General features: G+C 45.8%; 2 protein-coding genes across 2 annotated transcripts; both read right to left on the reverse strand.

Annotated features, from left to right (window-relative positions):
* Positions 1–4,350: 4,350 nt before the first annotated feature.
* Positions 4,351–8,173, reverse strand: LOC121835665. Its single transcript, XM_042290119.1, has 9 exons — positions 8,117–8,173; positions 7,956–8,024; positions 7,395–7,463; positions 6,694–6,789; positions 6,571–6,621; positions 6,419–6,457; positions 6,140–6,342; positions 5,112–5,271; positions 4,351–5,040 (listed from the first exon to the last, which is right to left on the reverse strand). Exons 1-9 carry the CDS (start codon positions 8,139–8,141, stop codon positions 4,925–4,927), a joined length of 828 nt encoding a protein of 275 aa, XP_042146053.1. The 5' UTR covers positions 8,142–8,173; the 3' UTR covers positions 4,351–4,924.
* A 9,107-nt stretch (positions 8,174–17,280) lies between these two features.
* LOC121836563 lies at positions 17,281–18,531 on the reverse strand. Its single transcript, XM_042291495.1, has one exon. It carries the CDS (start codon positions 18,520–18,522, stop codon positions 17,281–17,283), a length of 1,242 nt encoding a protein of 413 aa, XP_042147429.1. The 5' UTR covers positions 18,523–18,531.
* Between the last annotated feature and the right edge of the window lie 2,737 nt (positions 18,532–21,268).

A 21,268-nucleotide genomic window follows, 5' to 3' on the forward strand; every position in this document is an offset into this window, starting at 1 on the left:
CATGCAGCCAGCTGCTTTGAGGCTATTTGTAAGTGGCCAGGATGGAGGTTGATTGAAAGAGACGTTTGGCCGCAATGGCCCTGGCGTTGACTATTGAGGACGAGACGAGGATTAGACGACGCCGGCCCGCAGATTGAATGTTGGCCCGATACTTGCGATAAGAAGTAAGTGCAGGCCTCAAAAGACTTAAGTTTGAAGGTTGGTAAGCAGGCCCGATGTAAACAGTAAATACAGGGAGGTGTTGATCATTGTTACCAGTGACCATCACTGACTTGCTATGCCTAATTGACTTGGTCCAATTCTGCTTGCGATTTTCAGTATCGACGTCGACCATATCAGCTACGGTTCACGCTTTTGCAGTCCGAGCGGTGTGGCGACTGAAAATTGTGAGCGAAATCTCATCATGCGTATCGGGTTTTAGCGTACATACTGCGGCGTCCACGCGGAATGAATCGCCACATGTCACATTATTCACGCGAAGTTTTGCGGTGTAACGAGCCTCGGTAATTTCGCTGACGCCGCTCAAGTAGTCAGACATCGCCAGGAAGACGTAGAATTAACAATTCGAACGCGAAAAAGAGCAGGGGGACTCACACCGACGCCGACAACATCGCATTTCAATGGTTTGTTTATGGGCGACGGCGAGCTTCTTGCCCACACCCCCATCGCGCATGCGCGGCGCCGGTGGCGTCCGCTAGGGGCGCTCTGGTTTGTTTGTAAACATGAGTTGGTGTATAGGAGTGGGCTGCTGACCTCGTACCACTGTGCCAGGTGGTGCGTCCGTCGCACCCACCGGGTTGGGACGGACCGAAGATGCACATACTTGAAAACTTGCCTGGCCCAGCGCTCTTCGCTCATCCGGCTGAGGCGTCGCTCGAAGTCCAGCTTGGCTCGGGCCTCCCTGGCCTCAAAACCGGACCAGCCCATGTCTCCTTGGACGGCCTCGTTCGGTGCTGTTCGGCTTGCTCCTAGTGCCGACCTTCCACCTCCCTCTGACGGACCTCGAGGTATTGCCTGGTTACCTGTGAGTTGCCGAAAGTGAGCCCCGGCACCGCCACCATCTTCCAGACCGGGTATTGATGTCGCTGGCCTGTAATAAGGCGGAGCCTCCGGGGCAATAACGGGGGCGCGCGTTAACCCATCCGCCGCGCTGCGCTTTACGCCGCTTCGCGGCGACAGTCTGAGGCGGCTCATTACAAAAAATGTGAACCCACATGTGTGTGTGTATTGGCCCACACGTAAACGCCGCTTCGCGGCGCCCAACTATTCGCTAAAGTATCATTCGGTGAACCGCCCCATCAGGAGGCTCCGCCTTATTACAGGCCAGCGACATCAACACCCCAGACCGCTCGGGTTACCTCGTATCGGTTATATCCCCAGAGGGCCCTGGCCGTTGCTATGCCCTTGTTCCTCCTGCCCCTTGACCTTCATCTCGTGCTCTAGGAGGTAGTGGTGTCCCTTCTATAGGTTTACACCCAGATATTTGTAGTGGTCCACCCAAGGTACAGGGTCGCCCTGAATGGACAGGTCGGTGGTCCCGTTGACAGGCACATGTTGCCAACATAGGTCGCGGGGCGCCCAAATCTGGCGCCTTCAATTAGGTCTGGGCGTATCGTTGCAATTTTTAGATAACTGTAATTTCGTTATTCGATTGTAACGCGAGGGTTGATTTTAGGCAGCCATAATCTGGAAAAAAACTTGCGTTACAATCGAGTAAATACGGTAACTAGTTGGACCCTTTTTTGTCCGTATGCAGTCAACTCTTTCTCAGAGTCAAGGAATTCCTGTAGGGTCTCGAACTGTGCAAAGCTTAGAGGTTCAGCGGGTGGCCCATCCACATGGTGCAACATGTCGGGGATCATCATCAGCTGCTCAGATTGGTGTTGTAGAGTTTGTCTCATGATGTGTAAAGACTTAAGTACTTGCATCATAAAGCCTAGAACGAATGCACACAAAGTTGTACGGGGAGGCACTCACTTGATCGAATGACGTTTTAGCGAACGCCCACGTTTGACCGAATGACACTTTAGCGAATAGTCGGACGCCGCGAAGCGGCGTTTTCGGGGGGGCCAAATGGGTTCACATTTTTGTAATGAGCCGCCGCAGACTGTCGCCGCGAAGCGGCGTAAAGCGCAGCGCGGCGGATGGGTTAACGCGCGCCCCCGTTATTCGCTAAAACGACCATTCGCTCAAATGTCGCTGTTCGCTAAAATGTCATTCGCTCATGTGATATGGACCCATATGTTCCTTCAGAAAGGGAGAAACTTTCGTCCCTTAAGCAGGGGAGGAAAAGTTCCTCCGTCGACTGCATCTCATTATGGCGGCCACGAATCGAGCAAATCGAGCTCGGTAAGGCTTAACGAGAACACTAAGTCTATTGCACGAAGCGAGAGGAGCAGGAAATAAAAACGTAACACGAGCTTTCCGCGAACTGTATTTATTTCCGAAGTTTCTTTACCCCTGCAGGTAAAGAAACTTACGTTTCGAAAGCATGCAGTCACTCAGTCTTCTCATCGTCAGCACTGCGATGTTCAACGGAGACAATCGGCACTCAGTTCGCGCACTTTATGTCCTACCTTTGCTATTCCTCGAGCCACAATTCCTTCGTCAACCGTTGCGTCAACCGCACATCACGGAGGAGTGAAAATCATTCGCCCGCAAAACCAAAAGCCGCTCTCAAAAAAAAAAGCAAATCCGAAGCAACCTCTTGGCTTATCTCAGCACGGTAACACGAAATTATGGCGTAGCCGCGTAGCGTAAAAGGATGTTAAATCGCTTGCCACCAGATGGCAGGGTCAAGCAGAGTAATCGCAACTAGCTAGGCTAGGTGGCGCTAGGTACCGCCCAATTCATGTTTTACAAAATAATATTTTTATTTCCTTACGCCACAACATAGAGATCATACATACTAACTCTAGAGGAAAAGGTCCGCCATTTTCCCATACATTCTGGCTGCCGCAAGCGGCGTATCATGCAGGCAGACCCTCGGGGTCCCAAACACGGTTACATCATCAGAGCAGTTTCGTAAACTTCAACAATTCACGAACTTACCGGTGGAAAGATATTCACGTTCCTTTCTAAGCTTTCTCTTTGAAAAGCGCGCAGATGTACGGCCTCGCGTTAACGCTAAACTAAACCATATACCCGGTTTCGCCGGTGGGGCGCGGCTGGGCGCGGTTTAGGAATACGAAACTGCGCAACCACCAGATTTCCGAGATTTCGACAGAAGGGAAGTTAATGCAGCGTAATGAGTTTATTGCTTTTTATAAGCGTTAGAATAGCTCATAATTTAAGGCCCGTTCACACTCTTGCGACCGAGTACGACTGAGAGAGACGAGATCTCTTACAACTTCTTAAATGTTTCTAGAATGAGGGAACACACTGACATTGTGGCACCATCTATGCGGTGACCCTAGAACTGCATTTCACAAAAGCGAAGGTTTTGCGGGATTTCCGAGGTCAAATGTGCGTAATAGCTATGAGAAAGGATCGTTTATAACATTGACAAAAGTTTTTCGAGCCAAAAAAGAAAGGATATTGCGCGAGAAATAAAACAAAAAAAAGGCCGGACCACCGAGTTTACACTGCTTCCCAATAGATGGCGCCAGTGAGTTTTCTGGTTTAAGAAGTTTTAAGGAACCCAGGTTTAAGAGGTCGCAAGCAGTCGCAAGAGTGTGAACGGGCCTTTAGTTTACAACGTTAAATTATCACTGTTTATATTGCTAAGAGTTTTCACTCTTCGCGTTACCATGGCAACGTTGCTTTCTTTCTCTCGTGTTCTGTCGCTCTCTTTTGCGTTTGTTCACTCGGGACCCAGGATGTCGGCGCACGGGATTTGCCACTCCTCCTCATCCACCTTTACCCCCCTGCGCCACAATTGCGTTTCCTTTTCTTCGGAATCTCTAACACATGTAGACACGTTGCGCACACTACATACATCAGGTCAACATATATTGAACGCATAACAGGCATCGCACATACAAACATCAATACAACAGCACACTACCCCGATCACTACTCCCAAGCAACCATGTATGTCCGTCGGACGTCCGAACAAGAGCCGAATATCCATTGCCAGGGAAGGACGTCCGTCGGACGTACACTGGACATCCGTTTCCGTACGTCCAAATTCGGACTAATAGTGGACGTCCTGTGGATATACAGAAATGGATGTCCGAGGGCTGTCCATTTGTGGATGTTCGAACATATCCCAATAGGTGTTGGGAAACCATTCAAAAACAGTTACTTAAAAGTGGTCCCATTCTGCACTAAACGATTATCATAACAGAACCTTTTTGTGCAGAGGATATACCTTTCCCTAATGAAGATAGGTTTGAGGCCCCCCCCCCCCCCCCAAGATTCTTTGACAGATTTGATGGCCCCTTCAAGATTTCCTGAGGTCTTAAGAGGTCCCATCACAGTATTTCCTGAAGTTCCATAGGGGCCCATCACAATTTTCTGCAAAGTCTGATGGGCCCTCTAGGATTTGCTAAGGGTTTGAGGGGCGCAATAGATGCTTTCTGGGGTCTCCAAGATCATTCAATAGGTATGACGGGAAAAAAAAGAGGTGGACACATCGGTAATTCGTTTTTTTTTTTTCAAGTGTTGTCCGAAGGTCCATTAATAGAGGCCTAGAACCTTAGAATTGTAAGCTCCTTTCAAGCTGATACTGTGTGCGGTAAAAAGAAAAACAGTATTGTATGTTCTCGACTACAAGTAATCAAATGAATTGTGATGCATGTGTACTACTTTTTAAAGTAATTTTGCAATCATTTGATTACATTTTACGTAGTGATGTCGCAGTGCCAGTTGGCCTTATGTTTCGTAAGCTAGAAGGAAACAAGGATGTTAGACAGCAAAATAGTTTTTTATTTGCAATCAGAACCAGGGCAGAGGCACCTTTCTCACACTTGAAGGTAGATGCCTACTCTCCCTTAGAAGTGGTGCACCTCTCCTTTGCGCGGCGAAGCCACTCCTTGACTTCCGTTTCCACCTCTTTTTTCGTAGACTCTTTGCAGTGCTTTGTCCGCTTTATAGCAGCTGAAAGCAATAGATGACCCTTATAGTACAACTTAAAAAGGCAGGGAATTGCGTTGCAAACTTCTACTTACCAAAGATCAATTTGTACAGCTTAAGGCTACGGAAAACCTTCTTCCCTTTGCGCCCATCCATGCTGAACTTGGCTGCAGCTTCGTCACTAATCAGGTGTGCAAGCATAGACCTTACAGTTGTTTTGATAGACAGGTCCCCAAGGGAGGTCAGCTCCACAACCTGGAAGGAACGTACAGAGCACGACACAGTTAATACGAACAAGACATAGCCAGTTTTCGCTGTTTTACTCTGACCAGTGAAACGCTATCCCCAAAGCTACTTATATCATGGAAAGGGTTCATCTTGGGGCAATAAACTTGGGTATAAGAAAATGCAATCCTCAATTCACTGTCCATGCAAAATGCCAATGCCGTGTTTGAGCACATAAAACGTGGGGCTGGTGCCTGGGGAACGTAAGACATGACATAAGGAGCATTACGATACCCAGAAAGCAAGTATAGCCAAAAATGTTTGGCATTCAAGGTTAGCTGGATAGAAAGAACCTGAGCATGAATGGGTTTACAGCTTGTATTAACTGGGCTAGGCTTTACAATTAGCCAATTCACACCCCCTCTTTATCTTCGAGGCCAGTATGAGTGAACTGGTGATACCTTGAGAAAGATTGAATGAATGTGAGGGCCCAAATTTTATTTTATTTGGGCAGTTGTTTACACCTCCTAGTCATTGTTCTATCTCATTAGTCATTTCCCATGCTCTAAGATCTGGAACTGTGGGACAGAGTTGCCATTTGAAGAAATACGGAAGTAGTCAGAGCTTGCTCTACACTCATGAAATAATGCTAAAGTATAGCACCATTACAAACACCTTTGTTGCTTACCAGAGAACAGGCAGTCTCACCCCTTCGATGCATCTCGATTTAAAATCACAGCTTGCTCCTAGCTTATTTGTTATCTGCATGTCTTAACCTTAGCTGCACACTAGGGATAAGACATAACAGCAAAGCCTAGAGAATGCAAACACCAATACTTGCCTCAGTAAGTGACAAAAACTAGAGTATGGGCAGGCATTGATAACAGCAATTGCTTACCAAAGCCTCACTCGTGGCATCTGTAAGAGCGCCATCAAACACCTCAATTGCTTCAGGAGTGTCGAGGGGATCAACGAGGATCGGCTGGCTGGGCTCTACAACGAAACTCTCACGCGCTCGTAGCAATGTCGAAATCATGTCCATTATCTCCGTCTGCTGGCTCCTCATGACGCTCATCCCATTCAGCACCCGTCGCTGAAACTCTGCATGCAAAGAAAAGGCTTGAAATAAATATTGGCAAATAAAATTAGTGCAGGCAGGAGACAACATCCTACTTACCAGCAGCACTCAAGATCCTAGCAGTGGCCCGCAGATCAGCTAAAAAGAAAAGAAAAAGATGGCAAAAAGTCAAGAGCTTAGCCATTTCAAAACTATTCAAAGTTGTGCAACCATGCTGTGAAAGAAAAACAATTGAAATCAAATTAGCTTACCGCAGGTCGAAGCACTGGTGCTAGGCGTCATGTGTTGCATAGCCTGCAGTGCTGAAAAAATTTAATGAAGGACACACAAAATATCTTAATACGCAGCTGCAACACAATTCTGCAGTAAAGTACCTTGATCTAATCGACTGGGAGCCGACATCCTTGTCAATGTTTGAGATGCGGTTGAAAAACCACTGGCATCTACGAAGATAAAGACAACTGCAGGCGCTAGATGCAATAAGGGTACAAGGTGACTTGGATTGCTTCTCATATTTATTTATGTTATTTATTTATTTGGTACTTCTGAACTGCCCTTCAAGAGCCCGTGGGCCTACAGGAGGGTGCACCATGCATACATGCAAGAGCTCAAATGACACAGAATACAAAATTAAAAAACATGCCTAAAAAAGTAGGAAAAAAATTTACATATGTAATATCAACAGAATGTGACCTCCGACAGTGGAAAACATACAGCGCAGAAACCTGTTGCCCCCATATCTGTTGTTTAAAAAACAGAAAGGAAAACATACAATCAATGTATACCTTGAGCAGGGCTCGCACGCTAAAACTTCCAGGCAAAAAAATGTCCACCTCTGGAGAGTTCACTTTATTTAATATGCTAAAAGCCTACCGAAAAGTTTCCAGATGTGAAAAAGTCACTTCGTTTTTGGCGGTATGGTGCTTCATACATTTGCTTGCTCAAATTTGATTAAATATAAAACTTCACCCAGAAAGATATGAAAGAGATGGCGATTGTTTTTGCAAGCTTTGCATTTGAATTTGCACTGCTAGTGTGCGTAGCTCTTTATTTGTAAAACGATCATGCACTGTACCTTTATTTCGTGAACTGGGAGCCGGTGTCCTTGTTGACGTTTTAGGTGTCTGGAACGAACCACAGGCACCTGCGAAGATAAAGACAATTGAAGGGGCTACATGCAAGAAGGGTACATGGTGACATGGATTTTTCTCATATTTAGGTTCCTAGATGTGAAGAAAGCCACCTTGTTTTTGGTGGCATGGTGCTCCATATATTTGCTTGCCCAAATTTGATTAAATATAAAACTTCAGCGCTCACACGGAAATGAAATTAAAGTTAATTGGTTCTGCAAGCTTTGCACCTCAACTTGCAGCAATATGTGCATAGCCCCTCATTTGTAAAATGGCCATACATTATAGGTTGTTCGCACATAACGTCAATTTGGCATTTTGTTGTTAGCTTGTTTTTTCACACAAATTTACTACATTGAAGGATTACATCGTAACCGGTTGAGATGATGTCAGCGGTGCTCTACGCATTTGAGGGGGCGTGTCAATCCTTGGAATGCTCGAGTTTGGCACACGCCAGACAGAAAATGGTGGACGAAATTACGTCAGTGAAAACACCCTATAGCTACCTTTATCTTGTGGACTGGGAGCCAGCGTGTTTATCGAAGTGCTAGACGACTGGGACGAACCACTAGCACCTGTTTGGAGATGTCTGATTAAGTTGGGAATTGGTAACATTAGAATACAAAAAGCGAAAAACAATATAAGTGGTTTTCAGGAGAAACTGTACCTCGCATTAGTGCAGCTTGCGACATTTCACTGTGTATTGATCTTGCCGGGCTCGCACTCTGTGGTTCCAGTCTCTGGCTACTGGCTGTGAAAAGCGACCAGAAAACCTCAAATTGTAAGATGAAAAAAGTACAAATTGATCTCCCAAAATATAAAAAATGCAGTTGTGCCCCAACCCCCTATATAAGCACATTGTTTACGTAAAACGACAGATCAAGTACGTCTGACGACACACCCTAGACTTATCAAGTGCCAGGTTCGAATTCTAAGCTAAAGGTTAAGAAACAGTTGCAACGGTCAACAAGGCTGTCAGCTGCAGAACAAAATAAAAATCAAATAGCGTTACGCGAGTTCTGCCGTGCGCAGAGCGGCATCGGGGCTTCCGGGAATTCATCCAAGCTTGAGTCGGACTCGCTCCAGCGTGTGGGGCGAAATCTCCTACGCTTTGGGCGTATCTCCTCGTCCGAGAGATCAGATGTGAACCGCGACCGCTCCAACTTAGATCGCCCTTCTTCGTAGGAATCTGTAGTTACATAAGAAAAAAATACTTACAATTAATGAACACTGCTGCACGCATGAAGAGATGCAATATACTCACTGAATAGTCCTTTCACAGTCACCTCGAACTCAGAAAACCCTGGTCCTGGTGGCCCCCCCTTTCGCACTAGCTTGACAGCCTTATCGGTGGACACCTTCGGCCATAAACAGTTGTTTCCCGTGACCCACGTGCAAGGCACGATCTCCACCTCTTGGGTTAGCCTAAATTCCACAATTGCATACATCCCTGAAAATGAACAGAAAAACTGATGTGAGAAAGTCATCAACACTAACCGGATCTAAAAAGTTATGCAAAAGCTAAACATTTACCTTTAGCTGCTGAAATGGCGGCGGTTTCACGGTACCGTCGCTTTCACCGACAGTAAAACGTAAAACCCGGTCGTGGTAACACCAGAGTCCAAACCACGCGCTCCTAGAGCCGACAATGCACAAATATCGATGGATTTCGTTGGCTATGGATTTTAACGGATATGTTACACTAGCGGCACCTAGAAAAGTTGAAAACTACATGACGTCGGGGTTAAACATCAATAAATAAATAAATTGGTAGCGTTTGTTTTATTCATACATTAGTTTGGTGACTTATCAATTTAAACAAATCTCCACAGACAAATTATAACAGCACAGTCGTACCGTCGGTGTCATCCTTGGTGTTATCCTACGTTGATTTCATGAATTGCAGTTTACACCAACACGCTCGGCAACAAGCAGTAAAATAATTATGCCTAATTTTTAACAACAAACAAGAAAAGTAGCGAGAAGTATATTCTTATTGAATCATATACCGACTAACCACTGATCGGTATAGCCAGCTTCGCGACCTCACCTGTCTCGGCTGGCAACCCGATTTTCGAGTTTTGTTCTTTTTCTTTGTTTCTTCCGTGTCCACGTTGTTGCTGTCGCGTGTCAACGGTTATACAACGGTGTTACTAAAATATTTTTATTTCTGTTTTAAGTAGTATGGTGCGTGTGTGGCAGTACTCACGTTGGACAATGTTCCAGAAGAACTTTTCGTCTAGTTGAACTATATGCTTGAGTTGTCCATTTCGGGTTAGTACTTGCTTTCCATACCACGTCCTTTTTTTCCATCCCCCTCTCTTTTTGTGTTACTCGAAATTCATTCCGTTCGTGTTTTCGTAAGTAGCGTCCTAAAGGACTAGTACAGATGTTGGCTAGCGTTTCACAACTTTCGTTCACCTATAGTTGAACGGCCTACTTGTTTCTATTTTTGGGAAAGTTAGTTTAGTCTCATTCTGAACCGCTTCGTTATTTCGCGCATATCATCCGTACCACGCTTTGTTTTTTCCGTCTTCGCCCGTTCCTGTCTGGCTGGAAGCACATCCAGTCTGCGACTGTGAGCTACAGGTACGTTGACGGTGTACGTGAAAATTGCACGCACTCATGCCTTTGTCAACTTGTTTTCTTAGGTCTGCACGGTGGAGAGGGGCTTCCCCACGCCTGGGTCAAGCACATCCAGTCTGCCGCTGTGAGCTACAGGTACGTTGACAGTGTACGTGACAATTGCCCTCACTTATGCCTTTGTCAACACAGGGGTTTCCCCACGCCTGGGTCAAGCACATCCAGTCTGCCGCTGTGAGCTACAGGTACGTTGAAGGTGTACGTGAAAATTGCCCTCACTTATGCCTTTGTCAACTTGTTTTCTTAAGTCTGCACGGTGGAGAGGGGCTTCCCCACGCCTGGGTCAAGCACATCCAGTCTGCCGCTGTGAGCTACAGGTATGTTGACGGTGTACGTGGAAATTGCCCTCACTTATGCCTTTCTCAACTTGTTTTCTTAGGGCTGCGCGGTGGAGAGGGGTTTCCCCACACCTGGGTCAAGCACATCCAGTCTGCCGCTGTGAGCTACAGGTACGTTGACGGTGTACGTGAAAATCGCCCTCACTTATGCCTTTGTCAACTTGTTTTCTTAGGGCTGCACGGTGGAGAGGGGTTTCCCCACACCTGGGTCAAGCACATCCAGTCTGCCGCTGTGAGCTACAGGTACGTTGACAGTGTATGTGATAATTGCCCTCACTTATGCCTTTGTCAACTTGTTTTCTTACGGCTGCATGGTGCAGAGGGACCTCCCCATGCCTGGATTTTGCACCATATGTTCATAACACACTTAAACTTCCCTTTAGATGACAGGGAATAGCTTTTCCCCGTCATCTACAGGTAGGTTTCAGTGTGTTGTGAATATGCACTCATACCTTCGTCAATTTGTTTGCTTGGCGGGGGAGAGGGGGAGCCGTAGCGGCCTCCCTGCACCGAGGACTAGCACTTCGTCACTCGTCCGGTTAATTTGCGATAGTTACCGGCACTGGTATCTTAAGCTTTTCTCGCTAGGCATGAGATTGCTTTTCCACGACACAGCCAATCTGGTAGATAACATAGGCTAAAAATACTGAAAAAGTCTCTAGGCACAAGTGCCATTCATATAGTCCAATTAATATAATTAAAGCATATTTCTTTCATTTGTTTACAGACGGACACTCCCTCCTAGGTCTGACTAGGACATGGGTCAGACAACAGCAAGACAGCTGCTAAATATATGGCAGAAGAGCTTTCCAGGGCAGAAAGGTATTGCACAGTTGACAAAAAGGGCGACTGTCGAGGAGTGGAGCCACCAGAAGATCTGGAGAAAATGCATACTATTAAAATTATCATCTTATTTCAATATAGATTTGGCTCATGGTCTTTCATTGGCACAGCATGCGGGCTAGGGTACGACATTTTGAACATTCATAGCTGTCCAAGTAAAGGGTAAAGCATAAAGCGCCGTTCACACTCTTGCGACCGAGAGACCAGACCGGTTTTTAAGCCTTTTGCGACTTCTTAGGACCAGATGCGCTGCAGCGGAGCTGGTCCTAAGAGATCGCAAGAGGCTTAAAAACCGGTGTGGTCTCTCTCGGTTTCACTCGGTCGCAAGAGTGTGAACGGGCCTTTAGACGTAATGCCCTAATCCCTAGGGATTTTGAGGCGCGATATTCAAAGTATGTCCGCTGAGGATCCCTGTTCGGATGTCCTCCGGATGTACAAAACTCTTACCTTTGTACGTCCGTCGGACGTCCACGGGACGTCCTTCGGATTTTCGCGGATGGCCCTCGGATGTACGATATATCCGAAAAGGATATCCATCGGATGTCCGATGGATGTCCAGTGGTTGCTTGGGCTACCGAGCCCTGCGTTTCCGTCTTTTATAGTGGTCGTTTTGAACGTATGCAATTTTTCGGTGGCTCCCTAAGCAAAAAAACATATTCCGAACATGTTAATTTTTTTCCAGCAATGTCATACATCTGAGGCTATTTTTAATGGCTCAGGGGATGAATCTCTTATTAAAAAGAAGACGCTCGATCATGCCATAATTATTTGAAAGCCAATAAATCGAACCGCTCCAATGTGGTTCCAAGCCATGAGTTTGTTTTCCCGCATGGCCCTTCGTAGCCAGTATTTATATTGTAGTGTTCGTTTTTCTATTTGTGCTGTTCGCGCAAAGCTGCAATTGCCGTCTTGAATTAATCTCTGTAGAGCGGATATCCACTCAGCTGGAAGTGATGCTTCACGGGCACAGAAATCGCTTTTCGATCAACTTGAATGCAGTCAAAGCCGCGACTTGCGACAACTGTTAAGTGTACGGAGCTGCGCCGTTTCGAGCTCGAAAACTTCTAGCGCTCATCCCGCGCGCCACTTAGAGGGCAGTTTCTACAGGAACCGTAATATATTTAAACAGTAAAATGAAGGATAGCGTTTTTTGTTTTTTTTTCGATTTTGCCTGTCCTTTTTTTTTTATGCTAAACTTCCATTATAAATAAATATACGTACTTTCCGTCATACTTTCGTAGTGTTGTCTTTTCCCCAGAGCGCAATTGCTCTCGGGGACCGAGTCACATTGGCCACTGTACGATAGGAGCTTACCGTTCAGACCAGCGTTCCAACATGACTATCCACACGTCGATCGACTGCACCTAATCCCTCAAGTGGTTTTAAACTCTTTAATGTAAAGCGGAATGTCATCCTGCGACACCCCGGCCCCTCCGATAACGGCCCGACCAGCGGCATCAATGCCCGACAGTTTACGTCAACTCATCTTGTTGTTACACCACTGATACGCGAACACACAGTCACATCGGCGATAATTCCAGTCTTCTGTTCACAACCCCCAACACTGCCATCACGACGTCGCTGACACGAAGAAATACAGAACCACGTTGACGATGTTGCTGACACGCAGAAGAATCACGTTGAACGCCGGTTGGCACTCGGCACGGGACAACGGAACCGAACTCAGCACGGAAGGCACCCAGGCAGCCGGCAGGAAAACCTGCCTTCCTTGGACGCAGTTCCCGCGATTTCCACACGTCGAAAACGTCGAAACAGTTCCTCGCGGTTTCGCTGCTGTAGTTCCGCGTGTGTCTCGCAAATTGGAGACGGCCGTCTTACCCAGTGTATGTAGAGCGCTGCTGGCACTGCTCCGGAACTTCGCTGTTTCTAGCGGCTTCGTTAGCTCGTTTGATAAAATTAGTGGTAAAAACGTCAATGCAACCGAAATGTTCTGCACGTTTGGACTAGAAGACGGAATTACAGGCGGCCTTCGCTGCCGCTGAAGCTCAATCAACTCAACATTAATTTATTAAACAACGTGCGCGATGTGCTCGAAAAACGAAACCGAAAGAAGATGGGTCGGGAGGGCGAAAGCTTTCTCCGGTGTGCCTGGAGGAGGAAAACGTCTCGGAGAATAATAAGGACTTTAATTTTCCTTTCATCGGTCTGAGTTTGTTTATGTGTGTTTTGGTAAACAAAAATAAAAAAAAAAAAAAAAAAAAACTTTACAAAAAAAAAAAAAAAAAACCTTTTTGGGGGATCGAACCGTTGACCACTTGGTCAGTTGCGCGATGTTCTACCCCTGCGCCAACTGAACATTTTTTTTATATCTTTATTACATGGAAGTTATATAACAAAAGACACATTCGTTCGGCAAGACTGCGTACATTTACACAAATAAATAATATATACAAGGCACATTCATCTCGCAATCAAACTTGGCATCTTTTGCATTTGGCAATTTGGTTTGATATTGGTACACGCTACAACCAACAGATAATAGAAAGACACACAAAACTCAAACTATATCAACCCGTAAAGATCTAGAGGATTGACATAAATAATTATTAAGCTTAATAAAGCCCCAAACAAACAAATTTTCAAAAATCTGGCAATCCTATGCATGCATCTAGAAGTGGAAACCAGTCAGGTTGAACGTTTTGCGCTGCATATGCACTGCGTAGTTGAGCCACTTGCTCCACAAAAATAGATTTTGTTGTACGAGGCGGTTCAGCATTTCGATCAATCATTCTACATTTCCATAGACTGTGGAGGCCTAATAGTACAAACAAGTCGTATGGAACTACTTCATCCTTGGAAAATGGAAGAAAGCGGATATTTTGGTCCGTAATGTCGAGGTCCTTTTTTAAAGTTCGTTGTAGCACGTCCCAGAAGAAAAAGGCGTCATTGCAATAAATAAAACAGTGTTCTATAGTTTCGGGCTTATTACATAACCTGCAGTTTACAGACCATGGAACATATATTCCCCTGCTTTGGAGCCAAGTCTTTACCGGCAGCGTTGAAGTATGTAGTTTGAAGAAAAATGACTTGGCTGATGGCGGTACAGACATCTTTGTCACCCTATTAAGGACATCATTTTGAGGATCAATAAAGAAACGGCTTCGATAAAGTGGGACAGGGAATATGCTATCGATTATCGCTCTTGATAGCTGCTTGCGTGTGACATTGAATAAGTACTCTAACGAGAAACGTGCCTTAAGAAAACCCAACGTGTCTACAACCTCCTTTAAGAAGCCCCAAGGTTTCCTGTCAAATGTATCGTCACTAGAAACAATTAAATAATTAAGACTGTTAGCCAGCCGTAGCTGGAGAAAGGTTCTCAGGAAAGGATGCTCAGCATTTTTAAAGAAAAAGAAACGTGACACTAACTGCCGGACAAATAAATGGCACAGATTCAAGCCGCCTGCTTCAAAAGGAAGGAAAAGGTTGTCTCTCTTGAGAGGTTCCCATGATGAACGCCAAATAGAGGTGGCGAATATACGATGAAATTTTTGAAGGTTCGTACGAGCACAATGCATCACCTGCAACACGTACATGAGCCTGGACACAAGAAACACGTTGCACACACTAGCTCTAGTAAACATGGACATGTTGCGTTCTTTCCAAGCGTCAGCTTTTCTTTTCAATGTGGTTGCCATCGATGTCCAATATGATTTACTGCTTCTGATATGTGATAATGGAACTCCTAGATACTGAAGCGAGCCTCGGTCCCAGGCTATACCGGCAAAAGATGAAGGCATAGTAGCCCACGATCCATACCAATACCCGTTACACTTCGCAGGGTTCATGGACGCACCGGTAATATTGCAAAACTTTTCGGTAATGGTCATGGCTTCTTTTACACTTTTCTTATCGGTACAGAAAACAGCCACATCGTCAGCATAGGCGAGAACCTTCACTTCAGCCTTCTTAATCAAAATTCCCCGGATGTTCTGGCTTTCAAGTATGCTCAGGCAAAAGGGCTCTAGGTACAGGGCAAAAAGAAGAGGAGATAGGGGACAGCCCTGTCTAACAGACGATTTAATTGGTATTTTATCAGATAGCATGTTGTTAACTATTAATCTCGTTGAGCTGTTTTCATAACAGAGGTTAACGCCTTCACAAACTGCGGTGCCCACATTAATGTGACGGAGGATTGTAAGCAAAGATGTGTGACTCACGCGATCAAAAGCCTTGGCCAAATCGATTTGAACTAGCGCAACCTGACCATTACTATCTTATGCATATTCAAGGACCGAGCGGGCAACGTGGATATTTGTTTGAATGGATCTACCGCGTATACCGCAGGTTTGATGCTCACCTACAAGGTCTTCGATTACCATCTGAAGTCTTTCATTAATTATTTTAGCGAAGATCTTATAATCTACGTTGCACAGTGAAATCGGCCTGTAATTCTCTACTTTTTTTAGCAGTTCGTTGTCTTTTGTTTTAGGTATTAGAACGGTGTGACAGTCATAAAAGGAAGGTGGGAGCATCTTACAATTGTAAGAGTCGTGGAAAATTTTAAGTAACACTGGGCTTAATTGTTCTTTAAATTTTTTATAAAATTCACCACTGAGACCATCGGGTCCAGGTGTTTTACCTGTCTTAAGTGAGTCGATTGCGGCTTTAACTTCGTCTAATGTTATTGGGCCTTCTACTATCTTTTTGGAGTCGTCGTTAAGAAAAGGCATATTTGATAACAAGTTTTGAACATCAGTGTGACTGCCTGTAGAAATAACCTTGCCAAAGATATTCGAGTAGTGATTATAAAATGCTTTAACAATCAGTGTCGGTTCCTTAAGGGTCACGCCGTTATGGTCAATTTCTAAAATTTCTTTAGACAACGCATATCTTCTTTCGTCATCCAGAGATCGCTTCGTGGGTTGTTCACCAAGCAAAAACTTCTTTGTGCGCGAACGAACAACGGCTCCACGATATTTTTCGGTCTCGAATCCCTGAAGCTGGGCTCTGGTGACATTAATATCATCACTGTACAAACCAAAATTTATGCATTCTAATTCATGAAACATTAAAAGAGTTTTATAAAGTTCGCGACGTTTTTGTTTGTTTTCATAAGATACTGTTGTCGAACGCTCAATTGCCGAATTTTTAACCTCTTGTTTGAAACTATCCCATATGGCGAAAATATGCATATTTTGATTATTAAGGCATTTTTGCAGAATCGTTAAAACTTCCTTGGAAAACTTTTCATCTTTTAGGATACTCACATTTAATTTCCATAGTTCCCATTTAGGTCGAAATAAACGGGGAGCCTTGGCGCCAAAGCGAACAGAAACCATACAGTGGTCGGAAAAGAAAATTGGTTTGACGTTATACCTCGTCATTGAAGTGAATGCTTCTCCCGACACGTATATCCTATCCAGACGAGCGTGTGAAACACCTTGGAAGTGGGTAAAACGTATTGACATATCTTTCCCACATGCCACATCAACAAGGTTGTGCTCCTGAAGCAGGTCTTTGAGAATCGAGGCGCTTCTGTCATAACGCGTCTGAAGTAGTGCTCGGTCTTCTGCATTACAGACACAGTTAAAATCTCCCATAGCACTACCAATTTGTCGTTGTTCAAGAAATTGGCTAGAAATTTAAAGAAAAGGAGCCTTGCATTCACAGTATTATGACCATATACACAAATAATCCTCCATTCACTCTGCCTCAAAGAAAGGTCGCATGAAATGAGACGCCCTTCCTGGTCAATGGATAAGGAAACCGACGGATAGCCAAGCGACTTACGCAGAAACAAAAAACAACCAGCAGAAAGGCCCACTGCCTGACTCACACAGATTTCAAAGTCATCTCGAAAGGGTTCTAGGGCTTCTGCAATGTCCTCATCTGATGATAATTTTGTTTCCTGTACAGCGGCTATATCAACATGCTCGTAATTTAAGAGCCTTTAGAGTTGGCGCTGCTTCCTTTTAGACCTCAGGCCTCTTACATTTAGGGTGATAAAATGTAAAGGAAGGGCGGGGTCTCCCATGAGCCTGCTTTAAGGTGAGTTAAAGTCACCGCTCTGGTTGTTATCGAGCGGTTTATGACTATTTTGTTTGGAATATGGTTTAGGCCTAAAGCCTACCTGTTTTCGGTCCTTTCTAACCCGTACAAACGGCTCGTCATCCACTGGCACAGGGTCATTCTGGTCGCCAAGTTCTGTGGCAACCTCTGGCCTCGATGATACAGCCTCTTTCTCGCTGGCCTTTGGAACGACCTCGGCGGGAGCAGCGATGTCTTCTGCGTCTGATGGTGCGTCCTCCTCGACAATCGTTGCCGTCGATGAGGCGTCATCATCATCACCGTGGTCGCAGGGCGCAGGCGTTAGCTCTGGGAGGATTCCAGAGTCGTTTTCTTTGACACCAGAGGCTGTCTCTGTTGCAGGCGAGTTATCCTTGATGTGTGCCGTGAAGGTTTCGGCAGAGGGAGTGTGGCCTGAAGCGTCAACGACCTCGGAGATGTCCATCAGGAGCTCCGAGTGTTCTTCCACGTCACGGGACACTTTCCCACGAAGCTTGGTCGCGTAAGTCGTAACGCAAGCGTCAGCGATGTGTCCGTAAGTGCCACATTTGAAGCAGCGCGGTGTCCTGCACTGCCGTCGAATGTGTCCGACCCGGTTGCACCTGAGGCACAAAGGAGGCCTTCCCGGGATGATGACGAGCGTTTGTATTCCGTACACCTGTAGCAGGTGAGGAATCTTCTCCGTCGCCGTTCCTTCATGTAGGGTGATGTCTACTTCCCTGTTTAGGGTGTCCATGTGCTCCATTTCCGGACAGCGCCACTTCTCTCGATGAACGCTACGCACTATGCCGTATGGTGTCAGGGCTTCGACAATGCGTCTATCCTCGAGATGGTCCGGAAGCCACAGGAGCTTCATCTTGAGATCCCGAGTGTTTGGGTCGATCACCAGGCACTTCTTGCCTTTGACGAGCAGCTCACCACGAAGGCAAAGCTTTTCTTTGGCGAGAGCGTTGACGCAGGTGACCATCCATACATGGCCCATTTGGAATTGTCCGGTGGCTTTTATGTCTTTTAGGTCTATTACTTCCTTGAGAGCATCTCGAAAGTCCGGTGCCGTATAAGGCCTGGAGGACATGTCGGCGTGGAGAAATACAGAATTGAGGACGATGTTTCCGGTTGGCAGACGAGGGAGGGTGATCCTGTACTCACTTGAGGTGACATTAGACGATTCAATAATACCTCGGCCAGAGGCCGATGCGGTGTTTCCACCAGAACTCATTATTTCGCAGCCGTTCCAGACGGCCTCTTCTTCTTTCTCCCCGCCAACTGAACAAGGAGGAACTCGCCCTCCTCCTTTCATCTGAACTGCCGTTCCTCCCTTCTCTGGGCAACTTGTCCGCAACAAGGAGGGACAGTCGCTTTTGCTACCTTTCTCCTCCCTTTTTTCTTAGAGTGCGGGTGCGGCGTATCCGTGGTCGTGTGGTTGTGAGCAGACGTGTACACGTTACTGAAAATTAGTAAGGAATTACATTTACAATTACTCAAGGCTAAATTGTAATTTATTACAATTACAATTACCCTCCCAAAAAAGTAAGTGACCGTTACCCCAAAAAGTAATCCGTTACTTTCGTGGCGTTAGTTTCAACAATATTGTCTTCAGTTAAGAAACAGGTGGGAGCCGGTTATTCAAGTTCTTATTGTTGTAACCTGTTCCATTTAATGACCCTGAGTATTTTGAGCAACAGCTGACTCTCGAAGTCTCGTCAGACATTTTGCAATATTTTTTACTCAATATGTAAACTGCTACGCTGAGCACCCTTTGAACTGAGGCAACAGCTGGATGGGAGTGCCCTATTGTTCCTCACGAATGTTTTATGTTCTGCATTGGGCTTCTGCAGCGAAGCAATGAAAGTACTATTTACCTCGAAGATAGAGCAAAGCTTCGTCGCTGTAGCCAGCGCCTGATATTCGAGAGTTTAAGAAGGTCGCTCCGATACCTCCAATACCAATATGATGAATGCGAAAAGGCGGCGGCGGATTATCGGGTATCCTTCTCGGAGTCATCGGACCGATCTACTAAAATTTTCTATTGTCTAATGCCACAACACGAGACAAGCGAAGCAGTAGAAGTCATCATACACCTAGCCAAAACTAGAGTGCCTTCATGGGCGCTTCGCATAGAGTGATGCCAACTGCCTGTTTCCCTTTCCCACACCCTCTTCCACCGCCATTTTGTTCCTCTCATTGTTTCCCCGTGCGCCGGAAAGTGGCCTTTGTGTCCATCGGTAATCCCATCCTAGGGCGAAAATGCTAATCCTCCCTCCGTGGGTTCCACAACGCTGCTCCGAACTTCTGAGATAAGGTGCTCGTTTCCGGGAGGGTTATAAGCCCCACGGATTATCGCCGAGGAACAAAATGGCTGCTGGTTTGTCGGCGAGTGGTATTACAAAGGGTGGCATCACCCTAGCAAAGCGCACATGAAGGCTCCCTAGCCAAAACCAGGATAAGAAATGATTTGTGTCCATCTTACTACACCGGCTCATATTGCCAGGATATAGCAAAACATACTTGTAACAGTAAGGTGATAATTGAATAATAAATAAGGTTTGGCTCGATGTTCTTCTTCCTTTGGTTCTGAACATGTCAAGCCTCGGTTTAGACGTTGGTGAATAAAAAAAAAAGTTTCCAGTGTATAAATATAAGTAATCGAAAAAAAAGTAACTTATAACAACAATTATTAGAACGCCGATTAAAACAAGGAAATGTAAACGTACGTTTGCCGTGCGTACCTTTTTAGATGCCGTTCAAAAACGCACGGAGCACGAACAGACTGCAGTTTACTTCGGTGTTCTCCAGATAGACGTCTGCTGATGCCACAGCTAGGCAACAAAGGGCAGAGTACTGTGACCCGCACTCACGAGTTTCCCTCTCCCTCAAGCCCAGAATATCAAGTCTACGTTAGACGCCAATATGTTTAATTTGTAGAAATATATGCGTGAGATAAGCTGCGTCCTGCTGCGATAAAAACAGGAAGAAGAACGCTGACTCACAAAAAGTGCGACTGAGAGGAAGATAACCTGGGTGGAATTCACAAATAAAGTGGGCCAACCCTAGAAGTTGGACTACAAAAAAGTAAGTAGCTTTTAAAACAGGGTCAAATAAGGTGAAAGAAACAGAAAAAAATACATCCTGTTTTCTAAGAGAAGATGATAAGTGTGCAACAACGAACGAGGATGCTTGCGGCAATAACACCTTCAGATATTATCACATCTCTTTTAGCGGATTTTAGGGTAGACGGAGCGTTGTCTCGTGTTGTGGCATTATGAAAATGGTCGTAGTCACTATAACCGAGAAGGACATTGTTAGTTATTTGAACATGCTTGTAAACCTGAGACTGGGACAGAAAAGAGAACACAACAGAAGGTAGTAAAAGAGCTGCCTCCTCTTTTACTACCTTCTGTCGTGTTCTCTTCCTGCCGCAGTCTCAGGTTTACAATCATGTTCAACTTACACCAGCTCGCCTGCACTCTGACTATTTTTTTGTTAGTTATTGTCTGTGCACTTAACTCCTCGAGCTTCTCGAAGAGGCGCACAATCACTTGCTCTCCTCGGCTCCCCGTCTTCGATCGCAAAGAAAAAACAAAGGGACTAAAAAAGCGGATATACACCGACACGCGGGCTTGACGTCACGGAGCTGCGGCGGCGCTGCAATCGCGCCGGAGCCGGGGGGTGTGGGCAAAAGCGCGCACGTTTCGCATGGGCGTCATAGCATTTCAGCTTGCCGCGAAGCTGTGTTGCCGTTAATCTCGCCGAAATGTTCAAGAAAAGCTGCGGAGCGAGTTTCCACAAGTTCCCGGCAGACTCTGAAAGGCATAGAAGGTGAATAATATCCGTGGATCGAAAAGAATGGTCGCCTCGCGCGAACGACCGTTTGTGCGGCAAGCACTTTCTTGGAGGCAAGTGCGGCTTCCATATCAATCTCCGTCCCGAGGCTTGCATATGTGCAAGGAAATCGTTGTCTGATC

The sequence above is a fragment of the Ixodes scapularis genome, unplaced genomic scaffold (genome assembly GCF_016920785.2).
Source record: "Ixodes scapularis isolate PalLabHiFi unplaced genomic scaffold, ASM1692078v2 PGA_scaffold0__279_contigs__length_252992795, whole genome shotgun sequence".
Lineage (NCBI taxonomy): Eukaryota > Metazoa > Arthropoda > Arachnida > Ixodida > Ixodidae > Ixodes > Ixodes scapularis.

Bases quoted from the DNA above. Each gene is read 5' to 3' on its own strand.
- LOC121836563 (XM_042291495.1), bottom strand. From the start codon at position 18,522: ATGAGTTCTGGTGGAAACACCGCATCGGCCTCTGGCCGAGGTATTATT.
- LOC121835665 (XM_042290119.1), bottom strand. From the start codon at position 8,141: ATGTCGCAAGCTGCACTAATGCGAG. The intron at 6,622-6,693 runs GTACTTTACTGC...AAATTTTTTCAG, and splicing joins TCCCAGTCGATTAGATCAAG to CACTGCAGGCTATGCAACAC. The intron at 5,272-6,139 runs GTAAGCAATTGC...CGTTCCTTCCAG, and splicing joins ATGCCACGAGTGAGGCTTTG to GTTGTGGAGCTGACCTCCCT.